This window comes from Bubalus bubalis, chromosome 4 (assembly GCF_019923935.1).
Source record: "Bubalus bubalis isolate 160015118507 breed Murrah chromosome 4, NDDB_SH_1, whole genome shotgun sequence".
NCBI lineage: Eukaryota > Metazoa > Chordata > Mammalia > Artiodactyla > Bovidae > Bubalus > Bubalus bubalis.
In genome coordinates, this window is record NC_059160.1 from 152,884,419 (window position 1) to 152,902,124 (window position 17,706).

Genomic DNA, 17,706 nt, shown 5'->3' on the forward strand with positions numbered 1-17,706 from the left:
TCCAGGGGATCTTGCTGACCCAGGGATAGAACTCACGTCACTTATGTCTCCTGCATTGGCAGGCAGATTCTTTACCACTAGTGCCTCCCGGGAAGTCCCACGGGTTTCATAATCAGTGTGTAAGGAAAAAATGGTTAGTAATAAAACCTTGGAAAAATATTTAAATGGCCAATGAGGTAGAATATATGCAGCTTTGTGTATATACCCTACATAGCGGTGTCTCTGTATGTATATTATATACATTAGTGTATATACACATGCTTGTGTATACTGTGTATACACACGTATAACATTTTGCACTTTATATGACATTATGTTATACGTACTAAAAGAGTAGCGTGTACTGTTTCTAAAATTTTTTGTCTCTGCCAAGCACACAATTGAATTCCCACCAACTGGGCATGTGATTAGGCAACTCAATAGCAATACTCTAGTCCATGAGCTCACCTAGACTGCCATCCCTCAACCCACAACCTATGAAGCTCAATTAGCTGGGAATCATGCTTTCACTAAAGAGGAGTGCAGCTGAGGCCTCAAGTAACCTCCTAGGTGAGAAACACCCCATTTCTCTCTCTTTCTGTTTTTCTTTAAGACTTACATTAAGAAAGAGCTAACTGTGAACACCTCACACAACTCTGCTTTCTTTTTGCTTTAAAAAGTTCATCAGAAAATTTCTTACTGGGGTTTTCCTGGTGGCTCGGTGGCAAAGAATCTGCCTGCCAATGCAGAAAGACACGGGTTTGATCCCTGGTCTGGGAAGATCCCACATGCCTCGGAGCAACTAAGCCCGTGTGCCAGCGCCACTGAGCCTGCGCTCTTGAGCCCAGGAGAGCAACTACCGAGCCCGCGTGCTGCAATCCCTGAGGCCTGCATGCCCTGGAGCCTGTGCTCTGCAACAAGAGACGCCACCGCAACGAGAAGCCACTGCACCACAGTGAAGAGCGGCCCTTGCTCACCGCAACCAGAGAAAGCCCACACGCAACAAGCAAGACCCAGCGCAACCAAAAGATGTACAGATAAAATTAAAAAAAATTTTTTTTATTGTTCAAAAATCCTTTCTTCCCTACTTAGTTGAGTTAAAGCCCTGAGCGCCAGGCTACTGGGAGGCAGAAGAGAGTCAGACAGGGCCCTGGTGCAGTCAGACTGCGAAGGCAGGCTGCTTCAGAGAACACGCAGGAGTCTCAGGCCATTCTGACTCTGACACCTGCAGGTCCAGTTCTCAGCTAACTTAGCTCCAGACTGGAACATGACTGGAACGTGCAACAGACTGGACTGTGACTCTCAAACATGACTTAACCACGTCTCTTTCAAAGACCATCCTTTCAAAGCTGTGGTGTCAGTCTGGTCACAGGATGCTGGTAATAGGGCAAAAGCACTGAAGTACTAGGGACAGAAGGGGCCCAAGTGTGACGATGGAACAAGAGCAGCCCCATGTGGCCAAATGAACAGATAGCTGTTCACCACCTGGAACACGAAAGCTGGAAGCGATGGAACAGATGTGATGGAGGCCCTCCCATCACTAGAACACACACGAGCTGCACAGCTCAGAGACGGGCTGGAGCCACAGCCTTTCCTCTCCGCTCACCTCTGTCGCTTCTCTTCAGGGCCTACAATGCCACTGGCTGCTAACCTGACCCAGAGCCAGACTCACCTCCAGAGTCTCCTCGGCGGTGCAGCCGGGCTGCTGCTGCAGCTTGCCTGTGTTCAGGGCTTCGATGTACTCATCGCATTTTTTGTAGCCAGCGTTCAGCAACTCATACTTGGCCTTCAGCAGCCCTTGGCCAGGTGTGACGTCACCAATCCCGATTGAGAATCCACGGTTAGCTGCAGAAGGGTTGGCAGGGAGAGTCGGAAGAGAGAACCGTTGATGTTAGTCAACCTGTTATGCAGAAACAAGTTTATACCGTCAGAGAACTTGCTGCAAGCCAGTTAAACAAACACTTACTGTACCGGTCCCTAGGTTGTTACACAAAGATGACTAAGACTCACTAACCCCTCTCAGCTCACAACCTGGTATGGAGCACAGGGATGTCCCAACTGTATCATAAAGCAGGCAGCCACTGAACAGGAAAGAGAGACTGAGAGAGCCAGTTGTAGAAAGTGGGCTACCGGATGGCTGGCGCTCAGCATCCCAGACACCTCTCTGTTCCAATTCTCTTTTTCAGAAATCATTCCAAAATAGAGGCTAAGAAGCAAATGTGAACTCCACCTTCGATGGAACTATATACCATCAATAATCCTAACCCTAACACCTGTAACAAGTGGGCAGGTGAGGGGCAACTGGATTAACAGGGTGGGGAAGGGGATGCTGAAAAGTGGCTGTGGAGTGGAGGGCCACTGAGTCTGAAAGCCTCAGAAACAAATCCTCACGTTCTGTTGGAGGTAATGTATGAACTGCAAATAGGGAAACCCAGGTGGAAAGTTTGTACAGGTACACCTTTTTTTACTGTGCTTCCTAGATAGTGTGTTTCTTTAAAAATAGAAGGTTTGTGGCAACCTTGTACTTGAACAACTCTAAAAGCACAATTTTTCCAATGGTATTTGCTCACTTTGTGTCTTTATGTTGAATTTCAGTAATTCTCACAATATTTTAGACGCTTTCATTATTATATTTTCATGATGCTCTGGGCTGTTGTTATTATGGCTCACTGAAGGCTCAAATGATCCGCATTTTTCAGCAATAAAGTCAACATATTAAAAAGCAAAGACATCACTTTGCTGACAAATGTCTGTATAATCAAAACTATGGTTTTTCCAGTAGTCATGTATGGATGTGAATGTTGGATCATAAAGAAGGCTGAGCACTGAAGAACTGATGCCTTTGAACTGGTGTTGGAGAAGACTCTTTAGAGTCTGGCAGACTGCAAGGAGATCAAACCAGTCAATCTGAAAGGAAATCAATCCTGAACATTCACTGGAAGGATTGATACTAAAGCTGAAGCTCCAATACTTTGGCCACCTGATATGAAGAGCTGACTCATTGGAAAAGACCCTGATGCTGGGAAAAACTGAAGGCAAAAGAAGAAGAGGGTGGCAGAGGACAAGGTGGTTAGATAGTATCACCGATTCAATGGACAAGAATCTGAGCAAACTCTGGGAAACACAGGGAAGCCTGGCGTGCTGCAGTCCATGAGTCATAAAGAGTCAGACACAGCTTATCGACTGAACAACAACATGTTAACACATAATACTATTGCACACTTAATAAGACTATAGTACAAACAAGTTTTTTATGCACTGGGAAACCAAAACATTCATGAGTTGCTTGATTGTTATATATGCTTCATCATGGTATCTAGAACCAAACCTGCAATGTTTGAGGTCTGTCTATAAAAAAAGAGGCCTCAGGCCCTTCCCCCTATGGGAAATAGAGTGCTATACAAGAGGTATTTGAGCATCAAGAATAGGAAGTCTTAAAAAGAGAAGAAAGACAAGAAGGAAACCAAGAGAAAAGAACTACTGGCAAATAAGAACAATGGCTGGAAATTAAATTTATGATACTGAAAAATTAAAAAAACAAACAAACAAAAAAAAAACAAACTGTTAAAAAGAAAACTGAATCCAGAAACAAATAAATGGACAACAGGGAAAAAGAGAAAATTAGAGCATCACTCCAAGAACTCTACCAGACAATTAACAGAAATTCCAAAAAGCAAGAACAGAGAAAGTAAAAGAGAGACTATGATCAGAAAAAGTACAAGAAAATTTCCAGAACTGAAGGACACATGTTGCAGATTGAGAGAGCTTGCAGAGCGCTCAGCACCATGCATGATAAACATCCCAAGGCTGCATCACTGTGAACTTTCAGAATGCCAGAAACAAAGAGGATTCTCAAAGCTTCCAGAATAAAAAGACAATTCAGGATGAACAAGGTCCTAAAGTTCAGCTCAGGGAGTTATATCTGATATCCTGTAAAAAGCCACAATGCAAAAGAATATTAAAAAAAAAAGAATGCATATATGTATATAACTGGGTCTGGATTACCCAAAAACTGGATACTGCAATTAAAAAAAAGACAATTCAAATGCAAAAAGTTGGGAATAAGAAGGGAAATACATTTTACAGCAACCCTAAAAGAACAGAGTAGAGTAATACCTTCAAAATTCTCAGGGAAAATAACATTCAGTCTAGAATTCTACACTCAGCCAAAGAGTCAAGTATAAGAGTAGACTAAAGATATTCGGGGGCATGCAAAGCAAATCTCCTGGCCTAGTGCACAAGGCCAGTAGGGAAACACTGAGTCAGCTGGGAGGGCTGAACTGTGGAAGAACCAGAGGGTGACAGTTTTGCACAGCCTTGGAAGCAGCCCATGAAGGCCCTTTGTGTAACAGCCCATGTATGTCATGGGCATTAGGGAGCTACTGAAGCTTTTGAGGGAGAAGGCAATGGCACCCCACTCCAGTACTCTTGCCTGGAAAATCCCATGGACGGAGGAGCCTGGAAGGCTGCAGTCCATGGGGTCGCTGAGGGTCGGGGACACGACTGAGCGACTTCACTTTCACTTTTCACTTTCATGCATCGGAGAAGGAAATGACAACCCACTCCAGTGTTCTTGCCTGGAGAATCCCAGGGACGGGGGAGCCTGGTGGGCTGCCGTCTATGGGGTCACAAAGAGTCAGACACGCAGTAGCAGCAGCAGTAGCTTTTGAAAAGAGAACTGGAAAGCAAATTCGAATCTGCAAATTGGTCAGCATCAAGTATATTTCATTAAGAAAAGCATAAATGGTTTAGCCTGGAACAAGTATCCTTTTCTTTGTGTTTGTATGTGTTTGGGGCAGGGGGATGAAATAGGAAAAGAACCCCCTAAAACATCAATAACCTACAGCAATAAAACAAGGACGCTAAGACACTCACACAAGTAGACGGGAGCCAGCCTGGCAAGCCGTGACATCGCGTCGGCAGCTTCATTCTGCCCCCAGTCTCGCAGCAAAATGTAAAAAATGTTGTTCTTGGATCCTGACCCCAGCGTTCCTTTGTCCATGCTGCCACTCATCAGTTCGCTGTTCTGGATTGTGACGTCTGGAAGGAAAAGATTATGGACTCACACAAATGATTACCTGTTACTCTGTCTCATTCCAAAATGAATTTAAGGCAGTTGAGAAAATTTGTTTTTTAAGTTAGAGCAGAGCAAATAGAAATGCTCTCTAAAAAATTTCTTTTTGAGGGGGGAAAAGGAGAAATCTAGGAACTTCTGAAAAGCAGGAAAGATCTAGTTCGTTACCCTATAGCCCTGACTCTGAAAGGCATTAGTTGACTCTCATCGTCTTTATCTGTGATCTGTGGATGGCAGTATGAAGCTCTGGCCATCTTTGTGTCATGGGGATGTTTTGAGCACCAATTCAATCATGTACAACAAAGTGTTGTTTATAAAGCGCTTTGTTATTCACTAAGATTGAAAACTAGCGGTGGCACCATCGTGCAAAGCCTAAACGACAAAATGACATTTGTATCTAGAAACAAAAACACAATATAAAACAAGAAGCCAAAATACATTAAAGTCGAGGGAGTACATTTATGAAACTGGGGTGGGCGGGGAGAGAAAAAAAATCAGTGCTCTTCATCATGACACAGCAGAGAATCCTTGACCTTCAGAGTCTTTGCGCTTCAGTCATCACTATAGAGGCCTGCAGATCCACCTCTCGTCACAAAGCCTTGCTAGCAAAGGCCATTCTAAATCAGTGTTACTCAAAGCAGTCTGCTGGGGAACTGCCTGTTAGCAGCCTGGGACCCAGAAAGTAAATGCTGCCTGAATAGCATAGGTCTGGGGAACACACTCTTGGGCTGAATCAGTCTAGGGGACTCAGAGGACTCATATTTAAATGTTCTCACTGTTACACCTGGGGCTTCCCAGGTGGCGTTAGTGGTCAAGAGCTTGCCTGCCAATGCAGGAGACTAGAGCCACAGGTTCGGTCCCTGAGTCAGGAAGACCCTTGGAGAAGGAAATGGCAACCCACTCCAGTATTCTTGCCAGGAGAATCCCATGGACAGGGGAGCCTGGTGGGTTACAGTCCACAGGGTTGCAAAGAGTCAGACACGACTGAATGACTTAGCACAACACAGCACTGTTACACCCGATCCACATGTGATCAAAACATCCACTGACCGGGTGAGGCAGGTAAAAAAAATGAGCCTTTCAGTAATACTTTACAGCCATGGATGTGTGCTCCGTTGCTCTTGTGTGTTCAACTCTTGGCGACCCAGTGAACCATAGCGCACCAGGCTCCTCTGGCGGCGGGATTTTCCAGGCTAGAATACTGAGTGGGTTGCCATTTCTTCCTCCTGGAGATCTTTCTGACCCAGAAATTCAACCCGTTTCCTGTGTCTCCTGAATTGGCAAGCAGATTCTTTACCACGGAGCCACTTGGGAAACCCACTTACTTATACTTCTAGTCATCTTAACAATGAACACATTTTTGGACATAAAATAATAAATTATAAGCCTTAAATAATGAGACCCTTGTACAGCAAAACACACATACACACAAACCAACAACAGAAAAAGAAGAAAAGAATTTGCACTAATTGGCAGAAACAAGTCACCTGAGACAAAACATGTGGAGAAGAGCATTCTAACCGCTGGGTTGGTCATGTGTCCACATGACCTCTACCTTCTGGAGAAACACCAGCTGCATTTCCCTGAAGAACAAACTTCCTGCCTAAGGCCTTAGAGAAACATGGGATTTACGGGCAAAGTGAAGGGAACTGCTGGCCCCAACCTGCCGCTTTCACTCACAGGAGTCGTTGACACAGAGGTCCTCGCCTCTGCCGCAGTACTGCTTGCCCTTGGTTCGGAGGTTGGCCCTCACTGGATTGTCATCGCTGGGTCTGAGGATGACACTGAAGATCTGCTTTCCCGTCCACAGGGTGACAGGCTGGAGGAGGAGAGAAGCCAGAGCGTCAACGGGCCGAGCCTGGTCTCACCTGCCCTTCACGCCAATGAGGCAAGATGGCAGAGCGGCCACAAGCCGACTTGGCACCGGCAGGGGTACCCCAGACCACCGGTGCATCCGCACACACAGTCACAGCTCCTGCGCAAACCTTGAGTATTGTAGGTGGTGGGAGACGGACTTTAATTTTCTCATCCTTGCCCACCAGTATTGACGCGATGATCTGACAAGTTTTGGCTCGGTCAAAGAAAGTGTCCTTAAGAGTGAGGAGATAGGCACCTGGGGATGTTAAGAAAGAACACAAAACGAAGGAAAGGAATGAAATTGTGAGAAAAATCACAAGGTTTTAACTCTAAAAATAAAGACAGACTATCACTAAAAGAGTGAGGTAAAACACAGCTGCTGCTTGGCTTTCTCTTCCAACAAGAATCCAGGCTCCACAGGGAAAGGGACTTTGTCTTACCCGTTGCCATGTCCCCAGCATTTAGAAAAGTAAAGAATATCTCGGGTATGGTTCATTAACACAATCACACTCAGTAAACAAACAACAGAATTACACAGCTTTTCAACTGCTCACGTGAACACATGAAAGAGAATCCTCGTGTTCCAAAGTCTCTTTTCAAGTAAATTCCACAAAACCCACCTGTCAGAAAATCCTGAATAGCAGCAATTAGTGGTTCTCCATTTCTTGGTGTTACAAGGTTTGCTTTAGTCTGAAGGAAAAAGGAACACAGTAAGTTAGCCGTGTTTGGACGCGTGATGCGGCCCCAGAAATCTTCACCACAAACACTCAATGGTTATGGATAAATGAAGAGCAGCAGGAAGGTGAGGCTATGAATGGGAAGCTGGGGGTTCTTAACTGCAGCTTTGTCACTAATGTCATCATCTGTCAAGGGCAGAGGAAAAAAATACCGGCAAGATTGACCTCAGAGGTCCCTACGTTTAAATACTGTGTGGAGTTGTTCTGTGTTCTTATAAAGACGTTAGTGTAATTATAAATGCTCTCCTCCAAAGAAAATTTTCTTCTATGAATGATGAGTAGCACTGTGTTATCTTTGAAGTCAATCAATTCCACACTGGTTACAATAATGGTAGAATGGTCAAGTTTCTCTTGGTGGAGACACTAAGTTCGAACAACAGCATGTATTAATCATCAAAATGTAATGAGTGCCTACACTAGCAAAAACACGTGCTAGCCGTTCACTGCATAAGCACCCAATTTGAAGAATGTTCTGTACATCAAGATGCATTTGCTCAGGAACTCGCTGGTGGTCCAGTGGTTAGCACTCCGTGCTTTCACTGCTGAGGGTGTGGGTTCAATCCCTGGTCGGGGAACTAAGATCCTGTAAGCAGCCACTTGGCACAGCCAAAAGGGGGGGAAAAAAGGTGCATCTGCTCAAATCCTTTATCTGAAGTATAACGGACCATGATATCCAGCAGTCAAGCTTCTGACAGAGCCCTGTCTTACCTTTTCATAACTGGTGCGCGTGTGTATGTATTCTCCTAGGAACCCACAGTACAGGTCAGAAGGTACCCAGTCCATTCAACTCCCCACCTATGAGAGAAACCAACTCCCTTACATACTACGGGTGTTTTCAAACAAGACTTGTTTCCCTTCTCCTCCTTTTAAGGAGCTTTTTCTCAGGAGCTGGGATGCACCACCCTACATACCCCCATGAGAACAAGCGCTTCTGCTTTAGCTTCTTCTGTTTGAGGAAGATGAAGGTTCATTTCATCTCCATCAAAATCCGCATTGTAGGGTGTACAGACACACTCGTTAAATCTGAAAGTCCGGTGGGGCTTGACCCTGGCCTGTGGAATATAAAACAAAGCAAATCAGGAAAAGGACATAAGTCATTTATTCAAATCTTCTTAGTTGCATTATTTTAAAAAAAGGGCTTCCTGCAGAACTGGACACTTTACATTAAGGAAGAAAATTCCTAGTATGTTCTGGTATGGATGAGGTCATTAGTTCAGTTCAGTTGCTCAGTTGTGTCCGACTCTTTGCAACCCCATGGACTACAGCACACCAGGCTTCCCTGTCCATCACCAACTCCTGGAGCTTGCTCAAACTCATGTCCATTAAATTGGTGACGCCATCCAATCATCTCGTCCTCTGTTGTCTTCTTCTCCTGCCTTCAATCTTTCCCAGCATCAGGGTCTTTTCATGAGTCAGTTCTTCGCATCATGTAGCCAAAGTACTGGAGCTTCAGCTTCAGCATCAGTCCCTCCAATAAATATTCAGGACTAATTTCCTTTAGCATTGACTGGTTTGACCTCCTTGCAGTCCCAGGGATTATCAAGAGTCTTTGATAAGGAACTTTGCAAGGAAGGCACCACGCCGAGGCATCTGACTCCCTCACCTTCTTCACATGGCTGAGACAGCCAGCCAGCCAGCCAGCGTGTACCTCCTGAAATATGGCAAGAGGAAGTAGCCAGCACCACCTATGAGTTATTATTGCCAAAAAAGTTCTATTTGAATCTGATTATGCTTTGAGAGTTTACTTCTAGTTTACAGGAAAACTATGAAGCATGAAGGAACCCTTACTGCCACACACAGGCAGACAAAAAAAGAACGTGCAGCGTTCTTCAGGACAAATGACCTGGTTTTTTCAAACATGACACGGAAATTAAAAGGAGGAGGGGGGATTATACTAGATTAATAGGGGCTTAAGACATGGATCAATTAAACGTGTAGATTTTAGATCTCACTTTGAACAAACTAGCTGCAAAAATATTTTTGAGACATATGGGGCAATCTGACTATGGCCGGGGTGATAGACAACACCAGGGAATAACTTCTTTTTGGTGAGGTGTGAACACTGAAGCTATGCGTGTTTTGCAGAAGCTGAAAACACATGGAAAAAAGACATGGCATCCGGTTTCATCAAAGGAAAAAGGGAGAGATAAAACCAGTGTGGCAAAAGCTTGAAAATTACTGAATATAAAGGATGGGAATATGTGAGTTCATCACAGTACTCTTTCTACTTTTGTATATATTTGAAAGTTTTAAATAAAAATATTTCTATGTTAAATGGGCCAAGTTTCCAGAAAGGGAAGGCTTTTGTTCACCTCATAGAGCTCCATAATCATAAAATGTATCTTTGGTATTTCTGCCATTGAGCAAAACGATTGATGTAATGGTTCTATAAACTACTGGAAAAAAAATCAGTCTAGAAAAACACTACCTTAGGAGCCTGTTTAAATACTACCTTAGGAGCCTGTTTGCAAATGCTGAGGGATTTAATGGTTTTTTCATATAGGAGAATTTATGAATATTTAACAAATTGAAGTTGCATCTTGTTTCCATTTGAAATCTCCAGAAGAGGAAACTGCTGTTGTTGCAAAGTAAACTGCTCCAAAAAATATGCCTTCAGGTCTTAGTCGGAGGACGACTGCAAAGAAAAATCCTGTAAGCATTTTAGCTTCTTAGTTAATATGCTGTTTTAAATCAAGTCGATTTTCTGCCATGTCTATTTTACATAATTTTGTGCACACAGACATGCATCTATGTTGCCTGCAAGTGAAATCACAGTCGTCAGTTTCACAGTAATTTTCAATTAGTTCCTGTTTCACTGTTGTGTGAAAAGTATGTTATAAATATTAAAAACATTGAAGTGAAGCTTGAAATTGAAGAGTTTCATTCAAACTAAAATCGAAGAGAAGAGGAAAACCAAAAGTTATAAAAATTTGAGATTACTGGCAATTTAAATTTTAGATGTCTGGAGTTTGAGCAGGGCACACACAGCAAAGTTCCACCCAGCAGATATGAACACCAGTCTCCTGCTCACCAGGTGCGCCATGATGCTCAGTTTGTGCAGCGAGGGCTGCCGGTTGAAGAGGACCACGTCTCCATCGATGAGGTGCCTCTCCACAATGTCCCCAAACTTGAGCTCCTGGGCCATCTTTTCTCTGTTTCCGTATTTCAGAAACCTTAACATACAATAATGGACATAACCTGTGAGAACAGTTTCCTCAGCACGTTTCTCCCTCTTCATATCTAAAATGACCATGTTTCACTGAATTTAAGGTGCCTCCTTCCACTGACAATTCAACTACCGTAACAACAACAAAATTGTTTTTGTAACTTTATTTTTTGGCCACGCCAAGTGGCCTGTGGGATCCTAGTTCCCAAACAGGAATTAAAGCCCGGCCCACGGGAGTGTAAGTGCCAAGCCCTAACCAATGGGCCACCACAGAAGTCCCTAAACTACAACAAATTGATTGTATGACACCTCTTAATTTTAGAAATGTCCAACATGATAAAAGTATGTCTTAGAGTCACAGAAACTGAGTAATAAACTAGCTTCTAGCACAGGGCCCTGGTGATGTTTGAATTTCATGAGACGAAAAGCACTGGTGATCAGCTCATGTCACTGTGAAAAGCCAGAACTGGCAAAGTGTGTGCCTCCTGGGTTATGAGTGCACTGAGGCAACCCCAGAGCATTCAGGTGGCCCAGAAAATGATCTGCTTTCATATCCCAATGCATTGTATCTACCTAAACGTTAAATGCTATAGAATAAACGAACACTGTGCATATATTCAAAGAGAGCAGAGAAAACAAAACGTACGTAGGCTAACTGCAATTTAAACAGGTGTTTTCCACATGTCAACATATCACGATAATTATACTTTGGACTGCCTTCTGTGGCTGAGTATGGCGACAGTGAACTTGGTCACGAGGAGATAATTACATCAACCATGTTGTGAAAGCATTACCTTTTCATCTGTGTGTGTCTCTGCTGAATGAAATTGGCTCCTGGGTGAACTTCAGGGCCGTTTCGAACCAGTTTCCTCAAAAAGTTGATGTTTGCTTTGTTCACCTGGAGGACCACAATATGAAACAGAACGAGGCACTGTTAGGTTTCGATATGCTAGCATGCTATCCTGAATTGAGTCTCAGCCTCCACTTTCTTTAAGTGGTTCTAGGGGATGTCCCTGGTGGTCCCTTGCATAGGACTCTGCACTTCCACTGCATGGGGAATGGGTTTGATTGCTGGTCAGGGAACTAAGATCCTGCATGCCACTTGTGGGGTCCAGGGAAAAAAAAAGCATAACTGAACCCCTTGTGCAGTTCTAGAAGAGAGGTACCTGCGGCACGCTGCTGCCGAGGTCTTCAGGGTAAGGACAATGGCTCACGTCTGAATTCGGCCACTCACTTGCTGGGTGACAGGGCCAGGTCCGTGACTGACCTTTGGTTTCTCCACTGATAAAACGGCTGAGCTGGACTGATCTGCAGGGACCTTTCAGCGTATTCTGTGACCCTAAAAACAGGTGGCAGCTTCATCTGCAGTGATTCACCATGGGCTTCTAAGGTTTAAAAGCTGTTAACGCCAGAACAGCAGGTCCTGGACTGCACCACCATGTCCTGCAGCCTACTGGACAAGAGTCTCGTGGGGCACTGTCTCAGAGAAGGAACTTATCCAAGGACACTACTTTTTAAAAATTCTGACTGCACGGAGTCTCTGCTGCAGCTCTTCCTTGAGGCGTGTGCAAGGCTAGCTGCCTTGTAGCGTGTAGGATCTTAGTTGCCTGACCAGGGACTAAACTGGTGTCCCCTGCATTGGAAGGCGGATTCTCAACCACTGGACCACCAGGTCCCAACCAAGGATACTTTTTATACAAGCTTTACCAGAAGCACCTATGGTCTGGGCTCATTATGAATTTCAAGAGCAAAGTCAAAGCCAATCAATATCTTCCTGTTATCAGACCTTTCAATTATCTACACCTCAGTTAAAAAAGAAAATACTACAAATACCAGTTTACACTCACGACGAGTACGAACTTAGTGTAAAGTGGTACAGCCTTTCTGGTTATGCATCAACAGCTTTTTAATATTCAGAGTGTTTGAATCAATGATTCTAATGTTTTAAAAATGATTCTAAAATCTTTTAAAAATTCTAATGTTTTAACTCATCCCAAGAAAATTAACTGGCTGTGGATGTTTATCATTTAGTTATTTAAGGCATAAGATATGAACTAGCACAGAAAAATACCAAAGATGGAAAAAAAGTAGACTTGAATGTTTAATGCATATCTGAGTATTTGAATATAAAGGCAGACACAACTGTGTACGTGTTGTGTTATATATGGTGACACACGTGTGAAACACTGGAAAAACACACACACACGTGCCAAACTGTGGGTTGGGTGGGTTACTGGGGGTTTCCCACTGTTGAGATTGTTTGGAACCTCAGAACATAACATAAAACACTGGATTCAGACAAAATACTAAGCAATTCAATGTACTTACCTTCTCAGGGAATGTCAGAATTTTGGCCACGTGAACTGGCACAGCTACCTCATCAATTCGGAGGTTGGGGTCAGGTGAGATGACTGTTCTACCAGAAAAATCCACTCGCTTTCCTGAGAGATTGCCTCTGAATCGACCTAAATAAATAAAAATATATCGTAAGTCTCCAGGGCACAATGTGTGCTGTTTGGGAGCAATGCGACCAGAAAGGCCAAGGAAAGACTGTGATCTCCAATGAGATAAGCTGGACACACATTCCCCAAAATGAACCAAAGGCAGCAGACTGTCTTCTGCACAGGTAGGTGGACACGTACCCTGCTTTCCCTTCAGGCGCTGGACAAAGCCTCTGGTCCATTTCTTGGGCGCCATATTGAGGGGGATGCCTGAGAGCTCGCTGTTAATGTACAGGGCACACTGCAGCTGCAGGAAGTCCCAGTCCTCCATGATCATCTGGGTCTTGGCTCCCGATATCCGATGCTAAGAAGGAGCAGAAGCAAGCCTGGTCAATTTGACTTTCTCCATCAGACACTTCTGTTTGCAGGGATAGACTCCAAAACCTGGAGTTTGGAAATGCCAATGGGAAGTGCTGACCTTTTTAATGACGTCATTTAGGAAAATGATTTCTGTCAACTTCATCGTCAGATCGTCTTCATTGGTGCCCGACTTCAAATCGCTCACGACAGAGGGTCTGATGCACAAAGGGGGCACTAAGAGTCGTGTGAGAATCAAATCGGAGGGCTTTCCAGCTTCCGGATTCATCAGAAGTAGAGGGATGTCTTCAGCTGGGATTCGTTTAAATAAATTCAAAACTACTAGGGGATTCAAGTTTTCCTATGGAAAGGAGAGAAGAGCAGAGAGAACTTAGCTTTTTTTCCACAGCTTAGGCAAAGGTTTACTTCCCCATGCCCCCTAACCCAGCAGTACCCAATCTTGGCACCAGGAACTGATTAAGGGGGGGATGGTTCAGGCAGTATTGCCAGTGAGGGGAGCAGCAGATGAAGCTTCACCTGCCTGCCGCTCACCGCTCATGCGCCCGGTTCCAAACAGGCCTCTGACCAGTGCTGGTCCATGGCCCAGGAGCTGGGGACCCCTGCTCTAACCGCTTAACTGAAAATATGTACAAGTGATGACAAAGGCTTCTGATAACTTGCTATACTGCAAGAGCCCTAAAAATGTGCATGACTTTGATTCCAATAATTTAAGCCAATAATCCCACTTAATTTTTCCAAAGGGTATGATTTTAGAAATTAACACAAAGATTTAGCTATAAGGATGTTCACTAAAGCAGATCTTAATTGTGAAAGCTGTTAACAACCTGAAAGGTTACTGGCCAGATAAAATCATGGTACATTCGTATGTAGAAAACTATGAAGCCGTTTAAAAAAAAAAAAATGAAGCCACAAAAATGTGGCTTATGCCATGAAAGGTGTTCACAAAATATTGATAAATGAGATAGGTATGTTTACACTGTGATCTAATTTGGGCAAAGATGTACATCTACAGAAAAGAGGAAATGGAAGAGTTTACCAAGGCGTGAACAGGGCCATCTTTAGCTGAGTTGGATTATCGTTTTGCTTCTTTTTATACATTTCACCTTTCTGTAATGAACTTGTATTGTCTTTGTATTAACTTCACATAACAGAGGCGCCACGCTGTAAAAATGCTGGTTATTAAATTTTCTTGGGATCAAAGACTGTGACTGAGATTATACGTTATCAGTACAATTTGCCACACATGACTTAATGAAACGGGGAACAAAGCTAAGAAAAATGATCAGCTCCTAGAACACTACCAAAGGAAAAGTTTCTACGGTCCTGCCCTGGAGGAGATGGCAGTGTGGCTGGGCAGAAGGAAGGAATCTCACTGGAGGCTTTCGAGTCCGGGCCCCTGTCCAGAGAACAACGCATGTCCTTGGCTCCCATCTCCCAGCAATGGGCACCTCACTGCCATCAGAAACAATCAGGGAGGAGGAAGCTTAAATCTAACAACATTCTAGAACGGGACGAAGGTGAGGCATCGCCTATAGTACCAGTCAGTCCTGGACGAGAACATTATGAGCTGAAGGCCGTCCAGCAGGGCAGGAAGACTGGCAAGAGTCTGGAAACCAGTTCTCAGCAAGAGTGATAGGAACAACTGCATCCCCAGAGGCATGAGGATGAGGCCGCTGACTTACTGTTAAATACCAGGAGACAGAGGTCAGGGACTGATGGACAGCAGAGCAGGGCCCAGATGTGCATGAGGCAGAAGACCCTAACAGCCCAAGCTCTCCAGCCATGGAGCGTGGCTGCCTCGGGTGGTGATGAGCCCACACAGCTGAGGACTGGCACAGTCTGCAGGGATGATGTCATTATGGAGAGACCTTATCTGCAGGTCTACCCATCCCCGGATTTGTACTAAAATAGGAGTGGATATACGTCAGCCCTCTGGAGTAGAGTCCAGAGTTTCTGTTCAATTCCTGAAGGTGTCTGTGACCCACAACAGGTCAAGAACCACTGCTCTAAGGTCTCTTCCACTTCAATCATGCTGTGCCTCCTGTAACGCCATGGGGCTGCACATTCCTGAAAATTCAATGGGCAGGCACTCATGTCAGTGAGTGAAAGTCGCTCAGTCATATCTGACTCTTTGTACCCCCATGGACTGTCGCCCACTAGGTTCCTCTGTCCATGGGATTTCCCAGGCAAGAATTCTGGAGCAGGTTGCCATTCCTTTCTCCAGGGGATCTTCTAGACCCAGGGATCCAACCTGGGTCTCCCGCGCTGCAGGCAGACTCTTTACTGTCGGAGTCAGCAGGGAAGCACCATGTCAGGACACGGGCCATCCTGAGATTAATGAGACACCTTTTTGCTGCCTGTCTTTATAAAAGGCAAACGTAACTCAATAATTCTTTGTTTACTTTGGTGACCGAGTGGCCCTCTCTGAGGAGGGACTGCTTGGAATTAGGCAAATGGTGAACTCATGCTTTGTTCTCACCTGTGGCACAAGAAAACCCAGGACAAACTGGTAATCTTGGAGGACCCGCCACTACTCCAAGCACTGTGACTGGCATCAAACAGGACCCCAGAGAAAGGGATCCTGTGAGGGACTAAACTGAAGTGGGAGAAACTAGCAGAAACATAAGATGGAACACAAGAGGTGCATGGGGCACAGCAAATGAACACGTGGTTGAGGGAAAGGTGAAGACTGGAGTGGGGTGCGTTGCAGAGAGAGAGGAAGCTGCATGGAAGCCCAGGGATGGGGGATTCGGGACGGGGTGGGGGGCGCAGAGGCTCTCTTAAGCTGAAGGGACACACAAATAAGAAACGGAAGAAGCCTTACCTCTCTATCATTATTTCTGTTAATACAGGAACATCAGTAATAAGAAAACCATAGTAACTGGGTCACGTGCTTGAAGCATTTGCTATTTGCTGAGCATCTGATCTGGAATCCATCTTTTATTCCTCATAATGGCCCTAAAGCAGACACTCTTGTAATCCCTTTCATAGTTGTGGAAACTCAAGTCCAGGTTGGGTCACGTGTCTAAGATCATAGAGTAAGTGGCAGTGTGCATGCGTGCTAAGTCACTTCAGTCATGTCTGACTCTTTGTAACCTTATGATTGTAGCCTGCCAGGCTGCTCTGTCCTTGGGATTTTCCCACCATGAATACTGGAATGGGTTGCCATTTCCTCCTCCAGGGGATGTTCCTGACCCAGGGATCAAACATGAGTCTCCTGCATTGGCAGGCAGATTCTTTACCACTGAGCCACCTGGCAAGCCCCAAAGCTCTCAACCATCACCACCCTAAATCACATCGAGGGTGTCAGCTGGGTCACGTGGGCTGGGGTGGACAGAGAGGTGGAGGCAGTGGGAGGCCCAGAGAGACAAGATGTACACACTAGACAGGTGGCTCCTAAGTGGGAGGAGGTTACCTCCTGGGCCCAGTCACTCAGGACAGTGGGCCCCAACCTTTGGCACCAGGGACTGATTTCACGGAAGACAACTTTTCACGGACCTGGGTTGGTTTTGGGATGATTCCAGCACTCTACATTTTTTGTGTGCTTTCCTTCTCATCTAATGCCTCTGCTGATCTTGAAGGAGGTATTGCTCCATGGCCTGGAAGTTGGGGACCTCTGACATAAGAGACTTTTCCAAACAAGATGCCTCCTAGGCCCTAAACACTTCTACTGCAGAGGGTGCAGGGAGCAGAGAAGACTTGGTCCTCTGCACATAAGGACAGTGGCCTCAGGGGCCCAGGCGGAGAGTTGGCAGGGGAAAGTGGTGACAGGCGTCAGGGAGGCTGATCTGGGGGCAGCAGAAGGAACGCACAGGAGGCCGCAGCTAAGGCCACACCCAGGAGAGCTGGGCAGCCCTCAGACGCACTGAACGCTTTCTGCAGTTGTCAGCCTGGAGGGTGGAATTCCTCTACACTCACGCTGGGAGGAGGACGAGATCAGCATTCTCAGTCTGCACCTTCACTTCATCTGCAGGAGCTGGAAGACATCTCCACTGGGATGCACGGCTGATGCCGTGCCCCATCATGGAGTCCAGGGGGACTACCAGTTTCCAGACGCCAGCGCATGGACACCCG

General features: G+C 45.2%; 1 protein-coding gene across 3 annotated transcripts in view; it reads right to left on the reverse strand.

The window, feature by feature from the left end:
• The window catches only part of POLR3A (RNA polymerase III subunit A), a 47,111-nt gene that overhangs the window by 19,753 nt on the left and 9,652 nt on the right, over positions 1-17,706 (reverse strand). For all 3 annotated transcript variants that reach the window (XM_025284812.3, XM_006056935.4, XM_044942348.2), the window contains exons 6-16: positions 13,733-13,972; positions 13,456-13,618; positions 13,142-13,278; positions 11,608-11,711; positions 10,679-10,820; positions 8,559-8,699; positions 7,531-7,600; positions 7,039-7,166; positions 6,734-6,872; positions 4,855-5,019; positions 1,652-1,824 (exon numbers count right to left, since the gene is read on the reverse strand). In XM_025284812.3, coding sequence (XP_025140597.1) covers positions 1,652-1,824; positions 4,855-5,019; positions 6,734-6,872; positions 7,039-7,166; positions 7,531-7,600; positions 8,559-8,699; positions 10,679-10,820; positions 11,608-11,711; positions 13,142-13,278; positions 13,456-13,618; positions 13,733-13,972 — 1,602 coding nt within the window. The remainder of the gene's footprint in view (positions 1-1,651; positions 1,825-4,854; positions 5,020-6,733; positions 6,873-7,038; positions 7,167-7,530; positions 7,601-8,558; positions 8,700-10,678; positions 10,821-11,607; positions 11,712-13,141; positions 13,279-13,455; positions 13,619-13,732; positions 13,973-17,706) is intronic.